General features: G+C 41.7%; 1 protein-coding gene across 1 annotated transcript in view; it reads right to left on the bottom strand.

Moving 5' to 3' along the window:
• The window catches only part of mrps5 (mitochondrial ribosomal protein S5), a 168,019-nt gene that overhangs the window by 5,662 nt on the left and 140,216 nt on the right, over positions 1-22,141 (bottom strand). The window contains exons 7-9 of the mRNA XM_069887654.1: positions 6,961-7,007; positions 4,857-4,914; positions 979-1,041 (exon numbers count right to left, since the gene is read on the bottom strand). Coding sequence (XP_069743755.1) covers positions 979-1,041; positions 4,857-4,914; positions 6,961-7,007 — 168 coding nt within the window. The remainder of the gene's footprint in view (positions 1-978; positions 1,042-4,856; positions 4,915-6,960; positions 7,008-22,141) is intronic.

Raw genomic sequence — 22,141 nt, 5'->3', positions numbered from 1 at the left:
GGAGAAAAACAGAGCACACAGAGGAAATCCATACAGTTACAGGGAGAGTTTGTAAAATCCGAACAGATAGAACAGGAAGGTGGAATTAAGGGACTTGTTTGAGGTGTTCAAAATCCTGAGCAATGTAGTTAAGGTGAAACCAGGGAGATGAGCTGTGAGGCAGCAGTTCTTAGCTGCATAGTTACCTCCCCTGCTCAAAGGATCCAGATTTATCAATTAGTGCAATGCATCTAATGAGATATACAGTAAAGCCCCTAATATTTGGTACCTCTGGGGATTGGTAGATGCTGGATAAGTGTATTTTCCGATGCTTGAGACTTACTCCAACAATGCCTAACTAATACACCTGTATTAAGAATAAATAGTTTAAAAGACAAAAATGTATTTTCCGATGCTTGAGACTTACTCCAACAATGCCTAACACCTGTATTAAGAATAAATAGTTTAAAAGACAAAAATGCTAGCCTGTACATACACTGAACAAACTTCACTTGCATGAATATATAAGCCTTAAAGCATTTTACTTTATTTTCAGTCACATTTTTTGAAAGCATTTAACTGTCGCTGCATCTCCAGGTTCCTCCCTCTCCATGGAACTGCCCGAAAGACGAACAGTAACATTACAGTTAATTAACACCCCACCCCACCAAGTTTACAAATAAAGCCTCCGACTGGGGAGAATCTTACTAAGCAGGGATAAGGAGACACTTTAAGAGAGTCATCCCAATGGTGAGTGTCATCAACCAGCTCTTCATCCATTTTATTTTAACCGAACTTTATTCAAACAGCTGCTATGAGCAAAGCACGGCCAAGGCACTCCGCTGGCTGAATATTTGCTCCCGTCCTCACCAAAGGTTTATTCATTTTAATTTTTTTTCCTTGTTTTTTTTTGTCAGTTGCTTAAGGCTGTTATTTGCTTGAATTCCAGATATCAGGGGTTTGATACCAGGGGTTTTAGCTTTTATACATTTGTCTTACCGTAGTTCTGTTTCTTCATTTTAATAGATGTTCGTTTAAATTTCGATGTTATATCCTGATAAACTGCAAGCGAGACAAAATGCATTTTGGTTGGAGTATTCACAAAACAATAATACCACTTTCTTTTCTTCACCTCATTTTTCTGACATTACAGAAATGTAAATACAAATGGCAAGAATTTGAAATCTGAAAGCTCATTGGTCATCTTATCAGAATCAGTAATGCATTAAGACAGCTTGTTGGCTCAGGACACAAAGAAGATGACTGTGGTCGACATTTTGTAATTGGAAGTCGTGATCAGCGGGGCATTACAGATCCTTGGATCTGCTTGGATCCTTAATGTCTGATATATACATTAACAATGCGGGATTGTTAGCGTAAGGCTAATACGGCACCAGTGACTGGGACCGGGGTTAGAATTTTGTGCTGTCTGTAAGGAGTTTGTACGTTCTCCCATGTCTGCCTGGGTTTTCCCCGAGCACTCTGGTTTCTTCCCACTGTTCTAAATGTACCAGGCGTTTTAAGCCAACTGGGTGTAATTTGGCAGCACAGGTTCTTGGTCTAAATGAAGAAGAAAAAGATGGAATAGCCTCTACAGATGGGGCTTAATCTAGCAGTTTGTTTATTGCTCTAGATTCCAGCAACTACAGTTACTTATGCTTCAGCTATCCGGATTTCACTCTTGGGAGGCATGATTGGCAAGCTTGAAGATGATATGAAAATTGGCAGTGTTGCTGAAGGGGATCATACTGATGAATTGGAAAGATGGACATGGCAATGCCAGATGGAATTTTCTGTATATTTCTGCATCTAAGTCCACCACCCTTTTTCAGCTTCATTTTAAGGGTTTTTAATCATATATCAAGCGTATGTCGACCCCCAAAAATCACAATGATTGATCTGCTGAGTGTTGGCTGGAGGTGATTGTTACATGAGGCTCCATCAAAACGACGAAAGTATGAAGCAAGTTTTCAGGTAAAAGTGATAGAAAAGGCCCTATCCTGCTGCTAGGAAATATGATAAATACGAGAAGTCGGTAAGAGATTGGAGGAAGAAAGAAGGGACTTTAAGAAAAACACCAAAAAGGCAATGTTTGATGAGAAGAGGCATCACTCATTGGCCAGAGTTGGAAAATCACGGTGCAGAATGGGTACGTGAACAGAGGCAAGAGGCCTACATAGTCACTCAAAATAAGTGGGCAAAGTCACACTCAGACCTCAGTAAAGATTTTGAGGCTACAGTAGGCTGGTGCAACTGTTTTTATGAACAGGAAAAATCTGGTATTATGACAAAAAACAAAAATTGCACAGAAACTACCAAAATATCTTGATCATAAAGTTGTAAATTTTCACCAGAAAACACCAGATTGCATTGGCAAATACTGGAATCATGGATGAAACCCCAATGAATTTCGACATGATAGGTGATAGAATAGTGGAATGAAAGGGTACGAAAACTGTGCAAACCAGAAGTACAGGCCATGAAAGGACCAGGTGGTGTTGTCGTGCATGGCCGACAGGACAAAGTTAAGACCCAAGTGCAAACCGAAACCTAAAATGAAATTCCCTGCAGGTAGTTTTGTACCTTTTCATGAAAAAGGATGGGTGGACAAAAATGGTGTAAAACTATGGCTAGACAATGTGTGGAACAGGTGGCTGGGCAGTTTACACAAAGAATGAAGTTTGCTGGTCTGGGATAGGTTTCGTAGACACTTAACTGAGAAGACTAAAAGTAGATTGGCACAAAACCACAGTTACAGGATGGTTATCCTGGGTGGTTTGACATCTCTATTGCAACCTCTCGATGTCTGCTTCAACAAGCCATTCAAAGACCATGTGCACGAGGAAAGGGATACATGGATGTCGAGCGCAGGAAAATTGTTTACAAATGGTGGGCCCATGTGTGCTGCATCACTTGATGTGCTGTGTGACTTTGTGGTCAAGGCATGGGACAAAGTAAAAGTAGAGACTGTAGTAAAATCGTTTAAAAAGTGTGGTATCTCTTGTGCAATTGATGACACAAAAGATTTTATTGTGGGACTTGATGACAAAACTGAACCCACTTCATCAGATACAGATTGGGACCTGTATGATGTTTAAACAATGAGAGTATGGATGTACTTGCCACCAACTTTACCTCAGGTGATAGCGATTTTGAAGGGTTCTAAATGTATTTTGGTGCAATAAAAAAATTTGCAATGTAAATTTGTTGTAGTCAGTTTTTTTGGTTTTCCAAGGGTCGATCTTTACGCCTAATCGGTTTTCAAGGGTTGAATCAGCGTCCAGTGTTTTTTTGAACTGAACTTAAGGTCTCAAAAGTATATCTGGCATACAAGTCGACCCCCATTTTTTTCAAACATTTTTGAGGGTTTCAAGACTCAACATAGGCCGAAATATATGGTAATCATAAGGACTAATAATGGCAGGACATGCACAATGAATGGTAATGAGTGCTGAGAAACAGAGGATTTCAATGTTTAAATTCAAGGCTCCTTATAGATGGCAGCTCAGGTAGATAAAGCAGTGAAGGAGGTACATTAGATTCTTGTCTTTATTAGCTGGGTTGAGGAATGTTAGAGCAGGGAGGCGACTTTATCACTTTATTATAATAAGACATTTACTTGGTCATAACTGGACTAGTATGTGCAGTTTTGGTCGCCACATTACAGGAAAAATGAGATTGCATTGGAGAGGGTTCAGATAAGATTTAGCAGGATGTTGCCTAGGATGGCATGTTTCAGTTATGATGAGGGCTTGATTGGACTAAGTTATATTTTATTTTTCAGCGGAGGAGGCTTGGAGGGACCAATGTAGGAGACAAAATTAGGAAGGGTATAATTAAAGGGGAGAACAAGAAATTTTTCCCCATAGTGAGAGTGCCAAATCCATCAATATCCTGGGCCAGAGATGAATTTTCTTCATGCTCCACAGAAAATAAAGGCGCTTTTGCACCTTTTTGATCAGGATGGAGGAGTTCAGGGACCAGGTGAGATCATCAGAAATGTGGACACCAAGGAATATGAAGCTTTACACATGTTTCACCACAACTCCATTGATGTAAATAGGGGCATGAGTGTGGCTTCCAGCACACCTGAAGACAACCATGACCCCTTTGGTTTTCTAAATGTTAAGTATTGTTGGCACACCAAGCGGCCAGGTGCTGGATCTCATCCTTATAGGCTGTCTCATCATCCCTTCTGATCAGACCAACCACCATGGTGTTTTCTGTGACTTGATTATGGAATTATAACCCTATATAGAAACGCAGTCATAGGTGAAAAAAGAATACAGGAGAGGAATCAGTACACAGCCCTGGGGCACACTGGTGCTCAATTGAGAATGGAAGAGATTGTCTAAATGAACAGATTGGGGTCTGTTCGTCAGAAAGTCCAAGATCCAATTGCAGAGGGAGGAGATGATACCAAGCTGGCGAAGTTTGGAGGGAATCACAGAATTGAATGAAGAACTAAAGTCAATGAACAGCATTCTGACATAAGAGTTGGAGCTGTCCAAGTGGGTCAAGGCCTAGTGAAGTGCCGTGGAAATGGCACCCTCAGTCGACGTGTTGATATGGTAGGCAAATTGATGAGAGTCCAGGGTGATGGGCAAACAGGATTTCAAATGTGATAGAACCAGTCTCTCAAAGCATATACTTGTTTTTTAGTTAACTATCGAGAAAGCAAACTAGGTCAATGAAGTAGAAATTAAAATGCTAATATGAGCAATTATTTTGTCATACAGATGGTAGACTTATTCATCTATCCAAGTACTTATGATGTTTCCATCTGTTGATGGAATGTGCGGTTACTCAGAATATAACATCAATGGTCTACTCCTAGAGCAGAGCAGAGTGTGAAACGATGAACAACAGGCACTTACTGGTGTGATCATTGTATCGCTCTATGAAGTACAAGTAATGGATGGCCCTGTTCTTTGCCTATGAATTAATCAAAATGCACTAGCATTAGAAGAACTGAAAGGCTTATTAAATAAAACAGGTGACAAAAATAAAACATTATATTTATTAATGAAGTAGGTGACGTCGCTTGCGATTTAAAGCAGCCCAATTCAAGTTTTAATACCGAGTCCTACGACTGTTGAGCAATCAAATTGTATGACTTTATTTGCCCATTTTTAGAGGAGTAAATTCAAAAGGAAGAAATGCACAGCAGTAATTCCAAATAGGGATAATTACCAGAGACTGAATTACTCTGCTGTTCTCATTTAAGTTGTCTGCAGAGCTGCGGTGATGGGGTGGATCTGTGGCATAGTCACACTGACAAAGTGAACACAGTGCACAAAAAAAAAGCACAAAGTGCTGGGAGCAATCACCAGCTCAGGGAGCATCTGTGAACAGGGGAAACAGTTAGCGTTTTAAGTCTGGGTCCCTTCTTGAAAATAACCAGAAACATTAACTCTCTTTCTCTTTCCAGAGATGCCGCCTGGCCTGCTGACCAGAATTTTCTGTTTTTATTTCAGATTTCCATTATCTGTAGTTTAAAAAAAATAGTGCACAAAATCCTGGGTGGGGCAACTCCAGAAGTAGCTGAAGGAGACTGGGTTCTGCTTTGATGACGTTTCCAAGAGAAAAGGTCAAGAAAGTGGGTCCCTGACACAAAGCTGGGACAGAAGCTGATATGGGGACTATCCTTAGCAAGCGTTATTAATAAGTAACAACCTAACCAAATTTATGAACTTATCTTCTATTGTCATCTTATTGGACGAGTAAAATCAGATGAAACAGCGACCTTTGGTCCTTGATGCAAAGCAGAGACACACAACCAGACATAACACACACAAAGACAAACAATACATACCTAGGACTAAATAAATGAATAAAGATCATTTTGTAAATAGGAAAGTCTCCAATATTTAGTGTGAGCTGTTCCTTCAGTCGTTCAGCATTCTCACTGCCTGTGGGAAGAAGCTATTCCTCAGCCTGGTGGTGCTTACAATTACTCCAAGTTTATTCCGGACCAGAGATAAACATAACAGTCTATAGCTGTACTGAAGCAATAACTCGTAAAACAGTGTGAAATGCAGTATCTCAACCACTTTTCTTTCCATGTTATTCCTAATATAAATTCAGAGGAAATTTGAATATACATCAACACTGTAGTAAATTAATGGAGAGTGATACTGTTAAAAAAATCTTTCAGAATGTGGCCAGTGGCAAGATCAGCATTTCTAAATGTCCTTGAGAAAGCAGGGCACCTTCATCCTGAACCCTTGGTGTAGGCGAGAGCTATAAATACACTGATGCAAAAATAAACATTCTTCCCTAAATACAGCAAATTGCTGTGATCATTCAGGCTTATGGAAGCAGATTCAATAGCAACATGTTAAAGGAAATTTGATAACTAATTATAGAAGAATTTGAAGGGCTACAGGAAAGAGGAATAGGACCAAGTAGAGAGCACAGAGGCACATTGGGGTAAATGATATCTGATTAAGCATCAGATTTTTGGTTCTTCAAGCCAAGTTCAAACCACCATCATCCTCTTGCAATTAGAGAGTTTGAACTTGAACCACGTGCCTTCAATCTTTCCTTGGCATCAATACTCACTTCTTTTAGCAGGCCAAGGGAACGTGCCTGGAATTCAGATGGTAACAAACAGTAAAGTTATCACAGGACAGGGAATAAAAGATGTGCAATTATGTCAAAGATGGAAACTGTTCATTTTTTTCAAGTTGCTGGAGGAACTCAGCGGATTCGGCAGCATGGGTGGATGAGGAAGGGAAGGTCCATGTTTTGGGTCAAATCTTTGATGCATGGTCGTAACCTGAATCTCTGATCATTTCTTCCCTTCCACCGATGCTGCTCGACCACAACATTCCTCCAGAAGTTTGTCCTTTATTTTGGTCTAGATTCCAGTAGCTGTGTTTCTATCTGCGACGTTTGTGACATCTGGAGGCAATATTGCAACATCTATCAGTTCCTGACCCAAATTATTCCATTAAAGTTATAATGATAGAGACCTACTTTTCGGAGAGCTGTTATTCTGTCAGGCGCTTTTCCTAATGCAAAACCTGGAAAAAGAAGCACATCAATTTCTCCTGATTAGTTTAAGTGACACATTAGGACCTAGAGATTATGGGGTGATAAAACAATTTTCAGTTAAGAAAACATGTCAAAAGACCAATTGCTGCATTTAATTGCTTCTTACATTCAAATAGGGCAAGATTGCGAACTCTGGTTGAATGTATTTGTGGAGTATTCTTCAGCTGACTTTCTCCCCCATCTACCCAACCCCTCTCTCCAGGTGATGGTCACCCAACATAAATCACTGAAAGAAAGAATAAAATTCTCTTCGTTACTGTTAGCAGAATCTTGGCAGTAAATTGAAGTGTTTCTCTCCATCATCAATATATTCGAGCTAACAAAATATTCGGAAAAAAAAATGCCCCTGGAATTTTTCTCAAGTATTCCCAGGCGGTCTCCCCTCCAAGTACTGACCACTCTTGAGCCTGCTTAGCATCCGAGATCAGACAATCCCAGGCGTATTGAGGCTATTAGGTTTCTGTATCTTCAATTCTTGGAGACTCCTAGCATATAGAGGGTTGGCAATCTTAATTACTTCAACAGTCATCTCTTATTTATACGTTAATAAAACTCCAAAACCCTTGAAGTGAATCCGTTTTCCTTACTCCACTTTTAGAAAGACTGTATTTATTAACTGGCTCTGCAAAAAGAACTGATCAGCCAACTGGGAAACATTGGTAGGCAGGGGGTGGTGAAAAAATATAGTCCTAATGTGTCTCCTAATTAGCATTTCTTTAATGCTTAACATTTCCCCTTTGCTTCACTGTGTTGGATTATATGCATCCACTTATTTATTTTTGCTTGTCTTAACAGTTTCCTTCACAATCGATACAAAGGAAGAAATCTCAGAAACTGCATGGATTCCCATAACTTAGTGTGTAACCAGATTTAAGGAATGCCAAAAACTCTTAAAAAATGGAAAAGTAAAAGTAAAAAACTTTTTTGGAAAAAAAAATCAAGGATTCATTTTTAGCAAAGAAAATGCAAATGGAGTATTGAAGTACTATCCCATGGCACAGTTAGTATAGTAATTAGCTGTTACAGTGCTGCCTGTAAGGAGTTTGTACATTCTCCCCGTGTCTGCGTGGGTTTTCTTCGGGTGCTCCGGTTTCTTCCTACCCTTCAAAGCGTAGTGGAGGTTGTAAGTCAATTGGATACCATTGGATGGCATGGGCTCGTTGTGTGCTGTGCTGTATGTCTAAATTTAAATTTTAAAAAACTCTAATTTTCTTTAACAGTAGATTTCAAAGCTGTTGTACTCTTTGAAGCTGAGTGCAAATTGAGGGAAATATGACTGCTCTATTGCAGTAACTGCTACTTATATACAAGGGAATGAAGATGCAGTGCATGAAGCAGAAGGGAAATTTAACCATGCTGTTTCAGTGGTAGAAACCCAATGTTGGGTTTATGTCTAAGAAGGAAGAGGGAGAAAATTTCACCCCAAATTGGCTCCAAGTTATAATCAATTTATGGCCCAGTAATTTATATGTGTATGTTCTGTAATGATTTAAGTTAAAAGTATAATGCCATAAAATCCAAACTGTATTAAAATGATATAAGTAAAATCCCCATTGTCAAGAATTCAAGCAACCGGCAGCCTCAAGCAACTGGCCAAAGAAATCACGGAAATAGGTAAAAAAAAATCCCAAAAGTTTAAAATTAGCTCCCCTTGCAGTTAGTTCACCAATCACCCAACACACAATCTCAAACAACCAGCAAATACACTTATCCGGCCTCTACCAATTCCCAGGGGTTTTACTGTATCAACTTTTATTTTTCTGCATAATTTGGCTCCCTGTGTCACATTTCACCTTATTTTCCATGATAAATAGGGGCTTTTCTTTATAAACCAACTGTGTCGACACAAACTTCTGTCTGTGAAGTGATCCAAGCGATTTCAGATGCTGTTACCTGGACTAAAAAAATAAAATGGAGAAACTCCACGGAGTCAGACAACATCAGTGAAGGAATAGCCAGTGTTGTGGGTCAGTCACGTGATGCACGGTCTGACACGAAATGTCGACTATCCCTTTTCCTGCTGAGTTACTCTGACAGTTTTCTTTTCGCATCTTGTGTCTTTGAAATGTTTGGCTCAATTAAACACCACCACCAACAAGCATCAATTAAGCATCACTTATTCAAATTTCAGTCTGTATATAAGCCACTGTCAATATAATTTAAAAAATACCTTTAATTGAAAGGACCACATACAGAAAGGAAAAAAAATCTAGCACTGACAATAGATCAGAGAAGTGCAGCAGTAATTATCAATTTAACCAGGGACATTCTCCTGGTATTTATCGCTGAGCTGCTTCATGTCCAAGACACTGGAAGGAGAGATTTGCTTACAAAAAATAGTTCTGCAAAAATGTTCTTCTCATTTGCCATTGCTTCCATTCTGATGCTCCAATTCATTTCTCAATAGTCAATAGGTGCTGGAGTAGGCCATTCAGCCCATCGAGCCAGCACCACCATTCAGTTAGATCACGGATGATCTACCTATCAGTATCACTACCCTGCCTCTGCCTTCTCCCCATAACCCTTAATTCTCCTGTCCACAAGAACCTTATCTAACTCCCTCTTGAACTTATCCAAAGAACCCACCTCTACCACCCTCTGTGGCAAAGCATTCCACAGACCAGCAACTCTCTGGATAATGTTTTTAAAATCTCAGTTCTATGGCCTCTAGTCCTAGTCTCCCCCAACATCGGGAACATGTAATCAGTTTCTATCATGTACAATCCATTAATAATCATATACCTCAATCATATCTCCCCTCATCCTTCTAAATTCCAATGTACACAACCCCAGTTTATCCAACCTTTTGGCATATATCAATCCTGTCATCCTGGGAACTAACCTTGTGAATCTACACTGCACTCCCTTAATAGCGAGCATGTCCTTCCTCAAATTAGGAGACCAGAACTGGATACAATATTCCAGGTGTGGTCTCACCAGGGCCCTGTACAACTGCAGAAGGACATCTTTACTCTTATACCCTATTCCCCTTTTTATGAAGGCCAACATGCCATTTGCCTTTTTCACAGCTTGCTGAACCTGCGTGCTAGCTTTTAGTGACTGATGTACAAGTACACCTAGGTCACATTGCACTTCCCCACTCCCTCACTTGACTCCATTTAAAAAATGTTCCTGCCACCAAAGTGGATAACCTCACATTTATCCACGTTAAACTGCATCTTCCATGCATCCGCCCACTCACCTAACCTGTTTAAGTCCCCCTTCATTTTCCCAACATCCTCCCCACACTTCACACTGCCATCCAGTTTCGTGTCATCTGCAAATTTGCTGATGTTATTTATAATCCCCTTATCTAAATCATTTTTATGATAAACAACTGAGGATCCGGCACTGAGCCCTGTGGGACCCCACTTGTCGCATCCTGCCATCCTGGAAGTGACCTGTTAACCCCAACTCTTTGTTTCTTGTTTGTCAACCAATTTTCTATCCATGTCAGTACCCTACCCCCAATACCATGCTCCCTGATTTTGCTGATTTAAAAAATTGCTGATTTAATCTCCTATGCGGGATCTTATCAAAAGCCTTCTGAAAGTCCAAGTACACCACATCCACTGGCTCATCCATGTCCACCCTCCTTGTCATATCCTCAAAACATTTCATAAGTTTAGTCAAGCATGATCTTCCCTTCAGAAATCCATCCTGACCGGTAGTGATACTATTATTTTCTTACCCACTGTGTCCCGGCTTGTATATTTTGTAGCCACCACTTATTTGCTCCACTCCACAATACACCCTCATTCTGCTGCCATGAGCACTAACCTCATTTGTAATGGCCCTGCACTCTGGAATCATTTTTCTCTTCATACTTTCAAAAAGATCTTTAGAAATAATGTGGTCTACCAAATACTCATTTTTTTTCGTTAACTACAGATTAGAGATTTTTTTATGATCTCAATTACATAGAGGACTGATAAGAATTTAATGGATGCAATTTTTAATTTACATCCTTTCCATAATGATTCAATATCCAAAATTTATGATATGTTGTTGGGAATGAGAGGCTCCCTCAAATAAAATTAAAAAAGCCTGGGAATGGGACCTACAGCTTTTAATTTCTGAAGAACCTTGGAATGTAATTTTCAAATTGGCTAATATGTGCCCGCCACTCTCTCCTACAATTTAAAGTAGTCCATAGGTCTCACATGTCCAAAGTCAAACTATCTCGTTTTTATGTAGATGTATCTCCTCGTTGTGATAAATGCAACAATGGAGACGCTTCGTTAATTCATATGTTCTGGACATGTCAGAGACGAGAAATATTGGAACAAAGTATTTCAAACTTTCTCTGCACTTTTTTAAAGTTAATTTTAAACCAAGTCCCTTAACAGCTTTATTTGGTATTGTTGGGAGAGAGTGACAAAACTTTAACGGCATCTGAGCTACATGTATTAGCTTTTATTTCTCCTATTGCGAAGTGAACAGTGTGGCTCAGAAGGAGGGACATTTCCCCGACTAATCATATTCAATGGCCACATAACTTCATGTCGTGCTTAAATTTAGAGAAGATTTGATACTCAATTTCTGATCTGAATTTAAATTTTCAAACACAGTGGGGACCCTTTTTACATTTATTTTATAATCTTTGATTTGTTACGAAGGTAGGAGTGTTGACTAATGAGTTAATTTATCACTCCGATAAGAATTCTGTCTTCCTTTCTTTTTGGCCAAACAGCTTCTTTCTTGGTAGTGGGTTTAGATTTTCCTTTTTTATAATAAAATATCAATACAATATAATCAGTTTGATTAAAATGTGGGGCACCTTGGATGAAATAATATGATTTAAATGTAATGTATCTTTTTGACTTTTAACATATGTATGTAATTTTGGAGGTGAAATTTCAATGTTAATAAAAATATTGAAAAAGAAAGAAGTAATTCAAACACTTCTTCGTGACTAATCAATCTCTTTATAAAGCACCTTGACTTTATTTTAACTATAGTTTCTGTAGGTACTTAGAGATGGGTTAGCCACTTGGAGAGTTTATATAGGTCAGCACAACACCGTGGGCTAAAGGACACATACTGCGTTGTCGTGTTCTATGTTCAAAGTGATCTGATTTCATCACAAGAATGTGTGTTGGGTTTAGTCTGAATGCTCTCTCATTTGGGATTCCAGAACAAGTAGGGGCACAGTTTCAGAAGAACCAAGTTAACAGTTTTAGAACATGATGTGGCAGAATTTCTTCTCTCAGGTTGTGAATCTTTTGAATTTTCTATCACAGAGCAATGGATGCTGAAGAGATAAATGGATATTTGAATGATTGACGATAAGGGGAACAGGATGTAAAGTAGAATTGAAGCCCAGGTCAAATAGCCAAATCTTATTGAATTGCAGTGCATGCTTGAGGACCACATGGCCAAGTCTTTTCTTATATTCAACAAATTTAAAGCAAAATGCTATTAGTTTCCAGAAAGTACCTCTATCTAAGCTAATTGCAACATATCTGATTTGCATCCATTTCTGATTATGACTCAAAAGCCCCTTTTAAATTGCAGCACCTGGGTAGCCCTGCTGGGACCCAGGTGCAATTACTGGCGCAAAGGGGCTGGAAGCACCTTTTAAATTGCAGAGGAATCAGCCCATTAAATTGCCAACCCTGCGATTTAAGGGGGATCCCGCCCCGCAATGTTGCATCACATACTCACTGGAAGTACTGTCAAATGTTCAGATGCTGACTGTCTGGTGACACACGCATGCAAGTTCTGACGTCACCGGTGAAGTGGGTCAACCATTTTCCTGTCCATGTCACCTGTGGACACTAACTGGGTTCCTGACTACCCGGATGGATTCTGACAAGGTTGATTGGGTCGGACAAATTGCCCGGTAAACCCCATTTTATACATGGCAGTTTGAAAGGGCCTAATGTTTACAAAGCTGCAACACCAGCGTTTTGGATAATGAAGAACATTGGTTAGCTAGAACATGCTGGAATCATATTTAGTGCAAATGCTGCCAAGTGTGGGATTCCTGTGTGAAACATAAGGTCCTCAACTCACTGATTACACCTCACTGACAATATCACAAGTTGTCCAGTACAGACAACTTGTCCACCATTAGTCCAGCAATGGAATATGAATATACTGTAATTACCCAACAGTTATTGTAGGGAAATCCAGAGATGTGATGAGAGGTGATTGAAATGAAATGCAACTGCTTCTCTATCCAATGTTCCTGCTGAATCTATTGAACCTCAATATTTATTTCCTCCTAATTCCAAATCAATTTGCTTATCTATTGCTAAATATTTATGATGCTGGAGTAGAAGTTTCAAGTTCCAATGCAACCATGATAAGCTGTAAAACTGAATTCAAAAACTATATTTTCTGTGTTAGTAACAGCAAAAGTATTGAATTATTATTAAAAAGCAACAATATTAATTGAAAAAGTGGAAATATCACATGGAAAAATGATCTGCTGGAAGAACCTCAGTGGGTCAAGCAGCATCAGTGGGAATGAAAGAATGGTTGATGTTTTGAGCTGAAACATGAGGATTGAGGAAAGTGTAAGGAGCAGTGTAAAGAAATGAGGGTTGGATGGGTGGGTCAGGAGCCCTTCACTAGATTAGGTAACCAGGCGGTGATTCGCCTCTCAATCCACCTCTCCTTAACCGCCGGTACCTTCCCCAGCAACCGTAGAAAGTGTAACACATGCTATCGCATCTCCTTCCTCACCACCATTTCGGGTTCATGTGGTATTTCCACTTTTTCAATGAATGTTGTTGCTTCTTAATGATAATTCAGTGCTTTTGCTGTTATCAACAACCCTTCCACATGAGGCAAAGATTTGCACGCACCTACTCTAACCTCATCCACTTCATTTCATGCTCCCGACGTGGTCTCCTCTGCATCGGTGAAACCAAAACTTGAGTACTGTTTCACAGAGCATCTACACTCTGTCCGCTATGGTCACACACCTGGTTGCTGCCATTTTAAAACCTCCCTTCCAATTCAAACACCGACCTGTCTGACCTGGCATTCTCCACTGCCAGAGTGAGACCCAATGCAAACTTGAGGAACAACAACAAACATAGAATGCTTCAATTTTAGGTGATGAATCCCCTCTCATCTTCTATACTTCTTATACCCTAACCTTTTTTGTTTCCCTTCTCAATCACCTCTTCCCAGCCTCACATCTCATTCACATCTCTCCTCCTCCGGTTCTTCCTCTGCCCATTCTCAGCTCCTCACTCGACTCTTCTGCTCTCTCCTCTTCCGCCCCCTACCTTTGGTTCCATCTGGTCTCTCTTCGTACCGCCTTTTTCATCTTTCTAGTTATCAGATTCCAGCTCAGGCAGCCTTTGTCTTCTCATCACCCATTCCACCCTGAATGACTCTATCATAGAAACAGGTCTACGGTGGATGACATCTTACTGGCTCTACACAAATCCCTTGAACACCTGGACAGCAAAGATGCAGACATCAGGATGCTCTTTATCGACTACAGTTTGGCATTCAACACCATCATCCCCTCAAAACTGATCAGAAAATTCCAAGACCTGGGAGTTAACACTCCACTGTGAAATTGGATCATGGATTTCCTCACCTCCAGACCACTATTAGTGAAGATTGGTAAGAATATCTCCTCCACAATCTCCATCAGTACTGGAGCACCACAAGGCTGTGGTCAGTGGTGAATATCTGCTAAGCTGCCTGTCTCCCCTCTGGCAAGCCTTGCTGTACTAACATTGGCTGTGCATTATCTCTACTGTTAAGGACACTCCCCTTGGATATAACTGTATATGCACCTATTGTCTTTCATTATTGCACCAGAGTAGGTCCCTTGCAGTCAGAATCAGGGGAATATATAATGGGGAATAAGGAAATGGCAGACCAATTAAATTCTTACTTTAGTTCTGTTTTGAAAAGAGAGGATACAAATAACCTCCCAAGGATGATGGGAAACATAGAAACTAATGCAAGGGAGGAACTGAAAGAAATCAGTATCTCTAAGGACATGGTCTTGGGGAAATTGATGGGATTGAAGGCAGATAAATCCCAAGGGCCTGATAATCTACATCCTAGGGTACTTAAGGAAGTGGCCATTCAGATAGCAGATGCTTTAAGAATTATTTTCCAGAACTCGATAGACTCAGGATCAGTACCCATGGATTGGAGGGTAGCTAATGTTACCCCACTATTTAAAAAAGGGGGTAGAGAAAAAGCAGAGAATTATAGGCTGGTGAGCCTTACATCAGTAGTGGGCAAAATGATGGAATCCATTATTAAGGATCTAATAGCGGAGCATATGACTAGCAGAGAAGGGATCGGACGGAGTCAACATGGATTTACAAAAGGTAAATCGTGCTTGACAAATCTATTGGAATTCTTTGAGATGGTGACAGGTAAAATAGATGGGGGAGAGCCAGTGGATGTGGTGTACCTGGATTTCCAAAAGGACTTCAATAAGGTCACACATAAACGACTGGCTTCCAAAATCAAGGCTCATGGGATTGGGGGAAAAATATTGATGTGGATTGAGAACTGGCTGGCAGGTAGAAGACTCGTTTTCTGTGGCAGGCGGTCACCAGAGGGGTGCCACAGGGATCTGTACTAGGACCCCAGCTGTTCACAATTTACATTAATGATCTGGATGAGGGGATTGGATGTAATATCTCCAAATTTGCAGATGACACTAAGCTAGGAGGGGTTGTGTGCGCTGAAGAGGAGGTCAGGAAGCTCCAGTGTGATTTGGATAAATTGGGGGACTGGGCGGATACATGGCAAATGCACTACAATGTGGATAAATGTGAGGTTATCCACTTTGGTAATACAAACCGGAGGGCAGATTACTATTTGATTGGCAATAAATTGGGAGATGGGGAAGTGCAGAGAGACCTAGGGGTTCTTGTGCACCAGTCACTGAAGGCAAGCATGCAGGTACAGCAGGTGGTTAAAAAGGCAAATGGTATGTTGGCCTTCATATCAAGAGGGTATGAGTATAGGAACAAGGATACCTTACTGCAGCTGTACAGGGCCTTGGTGAGACCCCACCTGGAGTATTGTGTGCAGTTTTGGTCACCTTATCTAAGGAAGGATGTTCTTGCAATGGAGGGAGTGCAGAGGCGATTCACCAGGCTGATACCTAGAATGGCAGGAATGACTTATGAGGAAAGATTGCACAAATTGGGATTGTACTCGCTGGAGTTTAGAAGATTGAGAGGGGATCTCATAGAGACATATAAAATTCTGGCAGGACTAGACAGAATGGATGCGGAAGGGATGTTTCCAATGGTGGGGGAATACAGAACCTGGGGCCATGGTTCGAGGATAATAGGCAAACCATTTAGGACCGAGATGAGGAGGAATTTCTTTACCCAGAGAGTGGTGAATCTGTGGAATTCATTGCCACAGAGGGCAGTAGAGGCAGGTTCAATGAATATATTTAAGAGGGAATTAGATCTATTTCTTCAGTATAAGGGAATCAGGGGTTACAGAGAGAAGGCGGGGATGGGGTACTGAACTTTAAGATCAGCCATTATCTCATTGAATGGCAGAGCAGGCTTGAAGGGCTGAATGACCTACTCCTGCTCCTATCTTCTATGTTTCTATGAGTTTCTACTAATAAAAGCCAAGATTATTGTTTGACCATATCGTCTTTGTCTACTTCATCAACTGGCACTTCTATTTTATTAGCAGAGATGGATGCAGCACTCAAGCCAGAGCGGCTGATAATTGACCAGTCTGCTCCGAGGGCCAGAGAAATTTTCAACCACTGGATTGCTTGTTTCGATTACTACATGGTTCGAAACAATGTGGTCGATGAGGCGATACAGTGGGGCCACCTGAACTCTCTGCTGGGTGAGGTCCCTTTTGCCATAATGCAAAGAGCTACCACTTTGGCTATAGCCCGGGAATGTCTGACTGGTTACTATGCAGCACCACGGAATGTGGTGCTTGCTCGACGCCAGTTGCTGACTAGATGCCAGAAACCCGGGGAAAGTGATGCTGCCTTTACACTGGCTCTTGACTCGCTGGGAAACGAATGTGATGTCAGAGCAGTCAATGTCCAACAGTACCGCAATGCCTTGAAGTTGCATCCTTTGTCAACGGATTGACTCCAGTTACATCCGACAGAGGCTGCTGGAGATATTATCCTACGTCCAGGCAGTCACTCTAGCCAAAACACTGAGAAGTGCCATGCGGTCCAGTGAAATGCTAGAAACTGAAAAGGAAACACCCAGGAGTGCTGGAACCCTGAAGGAAAGAAAAGGGCCAAGCCCTGAAAAATGCTACTTCTATGATAAGAGCTAGCACCCCAAACAGAAGTGTCCGGCTCGATTTGCTACCTGCAGCTATTGTGGGAAACTTGGCCACTTCGCTAAAGCGCGTAAGATGAAAAGTACTCCCATTGATAATAAGAAGAGAAGCACCAAGAAAATGTGTCCTGGAGATGCAGGAATGGAAGACAACTGTGAAAAGGGGGAATCTTCAGACGGTGAGGTGAGATTCCCTGTGATAGCTCAATTGACTGTAAAGCTTGGGGGATGTTACGGACTGGAACGGTCGACTATGAAGAGGGAGGTGAATGGTGAGACTCTTGATTACCTAATAGTCTCGGGGAGTACTGACAGCTACATCCATGAGAAAGTTGCCAGAGCCTTAAATTTGCGGAGATATCCAGCGAACCGAAAGATATCGATGGCTTGTAATGAACTTACAAAAATTGTACGGGACAAGTGTAAAGTTACTTTAAATTTGCAGGGACATTGCCTTGCTGAAGTTTGGCTCTTTATTATGCCGGAGCTCTGCGCCCCCGTGTTACTGGGGTTAGATATTCAATCTCAGATGAACAGTGTAGTGTTAAATTTTGGTGGGCCACTACCTACACTTATCAGCCCCCGCGCTAGTTACTGCAGTCTGTCCGCATTAAAGATCAAAGCTCCTTCCCTTTTCAGTGATTCATCCTGAGTGTCAGCCAATTGCCACTAAGAGCCATCTTTACAGCAAAGAGGATCGTAAATTTATCAAAGCGGAGACCCAGAGGCTGCTTAAAGAGGGAGTATTTGAACCTAGTAAGAGACCGGAGTGGGCCCAAGTGGTAGTTGTGAAAAATCACACTAAGAGAAGACTGGCCATTGACTACAGCCAGACAATCAACGGTTACACTAACCTGGATGCCTACCCCCTGCCACGCATCAATGAAATGATTAATCAGATAGCACAATACAAGGTGTACTCCACTATCGACCTCAAAGCAGCTTATCACTAAATCCCCATTAAGAAAAGGGAATGGCCCTATACGGCTTTTGAGGCTGATTAGGGGTTATACCAGTTTAAAAGGGTATCTTTTGGGGTCACTAATGGTGTGTCAGTGTTTCAGAGGGAAATGGATAAGATTGTTAGGATGTATGAGTTACAGGGTACGTTTCCCTATCTGGATAATGTCACTATCTGTGGGAAAACACAGGCTGAGCACGACAACAACTTAAAGAAATTTTAGCAACAGCTAAAGAACTCAACCTTACATTTAACGAGGGCAAATGTGTGTTCAACGCAACAGAGCTACCCATTCTGGGCTATATTATCTGTAAGGGTGAAATCCGCCCCGACCCAGAAAGAATGGCCCCCCTTAAAGTTACCACCCCCGGACTCAGCAAAAGTCCTTAAAAGGTGTATGGGATTCTTTTCCTACTACTGCAAATGGGTTTGGGATCACGCCACGGAGGCACGAAATCTTTTTGACACTAAACCTTTTCCTTTCTCTCTCCAATGGCCTTGAAGGCTTTTGAAAGAATTAAAGTTGATATTGCTAAAGCCGCACTCTCGTCCATTGACGAGGATGTCCCATTCCAAGTGGAAACTGATGCCTCAGATTGTGCCTTGGCTGGAACCCTTAATCAAAAGGGCAGACCTGTGGCATTCTTCTCCCGCACGTTACGCGGACCTGAACTTAAACATCCTGCCATTGAAAAAGAAGCCCAGGCTATTATTGAAGCTGTTCGCTACTGGAGACACTTTCTAGCTGGCAGAAAATTTACTCTTGTCACTGATCAGAAATCTGTAGCCTACATGTTCAGTACTAAACACAAAAGCAAAATCAAGAATGATAAGGTGGCACGCTGGTGAATAGAACTCTCAACTTATAATTATGAGATCCAGTACAGACCGGGCAGGTTAAATGATCCCTCTGACGCATTGTCACGATCTGCTGCTGGTGCTCAGCTGGAGGGGCTAAAAGAGATCCATAGCAGACTGCGCCACCCAGGAGTCACGAGATTCTTCCACTACATAAGGGCTAACAATCTTCCTTACTCTCTGGAAGAAGTCAGGAAACTGACTAAAAGGTGTCCTGTTTGTGCAGAATGTAAACCGCAGTACTTCAAAGCTCCAGAGGCCACTCTCATCAAGGCAACCCGACCTTTTGAGAGGATTAGCTTAGATTTTAAAGGGCCGTTACCTTTCAACAACAAAATTGTTGTTTCTGTAATTGACGAATATTCCAGGTATCCCTTTGCAATACCCTGCCATGAAGTCTCGTCAGTATCTGTCATTAAGTCACTTGACAGAATTTTCAGCATTTTTGGTTTTCCCATTCATGAACGCTGAACTGCGGCGAGCCCTGCTACGAAAGGGGATTGCCACCAGTCATACCACGAACTACAACCCGCAGAGCAATGGGCAGGTCGAAAGGGCTAATGCTACAGACTGGAAGATTTTTAATTTTGCTTTAAAAACACATGGTTACCTTGTTACCTGGTGGTAGGAGGTGCTGCCTGAGGCACTACATTCTATTCGGTCTTTATTGTGTACTGCAACAAATCAAACACCTCATGAAGGTATGTTTTCCTTTCCTAGGAAATCAGGAACTGTGATGGACTGACCAGTCTGTTTATCTGAGCCTGGAACCGTGCTGCTGAAGAGCCACACTCGGTCGTGTAAAACAGACCCCCTAGTCCAACCAGTTCAGCTACTGCATACTAACCCCAACTACGCTCATGTTAAATTCCCAGACTGGATTACTGACATTGTACCCCTAAGAGATCTGGCCCCGCCTCATTTGCCCCTTCCTCGCACCCCTATTCAGAGTGAGCCTGAGAGGTTAGACTCACCCCCCGAGCCTGTGACCCTTAGTAAGCTTTCAGATGGCCAGGCTGAGGCTCCACTGCCTCACGCTGGCGATTCTGGAGCGGGTCTAGAAGTCAGTCCTTCCCACACTACTGACCCAGGACCTGAACCAGTTCCCGGGGTTGCAAAGGAGTCACCTGTTTTGAGATGAAGCACCAGAATTCGTATACAACCTGATGGGCTGACATATTCATAAAATATCTCATTATATTTCAATTGCTTGCTAGATACTGGTGTGTTTTGGCTGTTAGAGTATTCTCAAGGCCAAACATGGTATCCATGTATTGCTTTATTCAGTCTTTCCTAGCAGATGTCATTTTGATTTTAACTCTTCTGCTGCTGGGGTCAGACTGTGGTGAATGTCTGCCAAGTTGCCTGTCTCCTCTGACGAGCCTTGCTGTACTAACATTGGCTGTGCATTATCTCTACTGTTAAGGACACTCCCCTTGGGTATAACTGTGTAGGCACCCATTGTCTTTCATTATTGTACCATAAGTTTCTGTTAATAAAAGCCATGATTATTGTGTGACCACATCATCTTTGTCTACGTCATCAACTGGCACTTCCTGGTCTTAGCTCTCTGCTCCACTCATTTTACACCTACGACAGTGTAACTCAGTTTGACAATAACACCATATACAAATTTGCTGAAAATACCACGGTAGTGGGTTGTATAAAGTAAGGGGATGAATCAGCATTACACGTCGGAGACTGAAAACCTGGCTGAATGGGGCACCAGCAATAACCTTGCACTCAATGTCACCAAAACTAAGGAGCTGATTTGCTGACTTCAGGAAAGCCAGAGGTACATAATCCAGTGATCATTGGGGGATCAGAGGTGGAGAGGGTGATCAAATTTAAGTTCTTAAGAGTCACTATCTCAGAGGATCTTTCCTGGACCCAACACACCAATGGCATCAGTGCCTCTACTTCCTCAGGAGCTTGCGGAGGTTGGGTATGACACCAGAAACCCTAGCAAATTTCTACATAAATGTGGAGGAAAGTGTGCTGACCGGCTACATCACGGTCTGGTATGGGAACACCATTAGTCCTGAGCAAAAACCTCTCCAAAATGTAGTGAACACAACCAAAGACATCACAGGCAAAACCCTCCCTACTATTGAGTATATCTACAGGGAACACTGTCGTCGGAGCACAGCAGGAATCATCAAAGACCCACACCACAGGCTCTGTTCTTGCTGCTGTCATCAGGAAAGAGGTTTAGGTGCCACAAAACACACACCACTAGGTTCAGTAACAGCTGCTACCACTCCACTATCAGACTCCTCAATGACAAACTCAATCAGAAGCCCCTTTTCCACTGGCACCCCGTCCCAGGAATTAACGGGGAATTAACCGGTTAAGGGTCCAGTGGAAAAGGAAAAGAATCAGTATGCCGGAGTCAAATCTTGCTGGGGATTGACGGCCTCTATCCCTACTTATATCCCCGGCTTTAGTTGATGCCGGGGTCCTGATTCTTTGGCTTTGCTTCGCGGACGAAGATTTATGGAGGAGTAATGTCCACGTCAGCTGCAGGCCGACAAGTTTGTGGCTGACAAGTCCGACGCGGGACAGGCAGACACGGTTGATTAAATCAGTGGAAAAAGGACAAATTCCAACCATTCCATTCCATTCAAAGGTAGATTCTCTGATCCCAGGGATGAGTTGTGTTCAGAGGAAAGCACTCAGTGCCCCAGTTAAAGGTGGCCAGTGAAAATAGCACAAACGGCTTAATATCCTGGGACACTGCACAGCCAATTAATTGGGGTACCAGTGGAAAAAATGGTCAGAGACTCATTTAAGATCTCTTACTTGTGCATGTTATTGATTTTCTTTGTTCTCGCTATTGCACAGTTTGTTTACATTTATTATCTGTTGACAGTTCTTTGTTTGCTTCAATGTTCTACGCTGTTTGCAGTTTATTTTTTGCGCTACTGATTAGTGGTAATTCTGCCACACCCGCAGAAAATGGGATCTCAGGGTTGTATGTGATGAAATTTAAATACTCTGACAATAA

Source organism: Narcine bancroftii, chromosome 6 (genome assembly GCF_036971445.1).
Source record: "Narcine bancroftii isolate sNarBan1 chromosome 6, sNarBan1.hap1, whole genome shotgun sequence".
NCBI lineage: Eukaryota > Metazoa > Chordata > Chondrichthyes > Torpediniformes > Narcinidae > Narcine > Narcine bancroftii.
The sequence above is the reverse complement of the archived record's forward strand: the minus strand, read 5'-3'. Positions and strand labels throughout refer to the sequence as shown.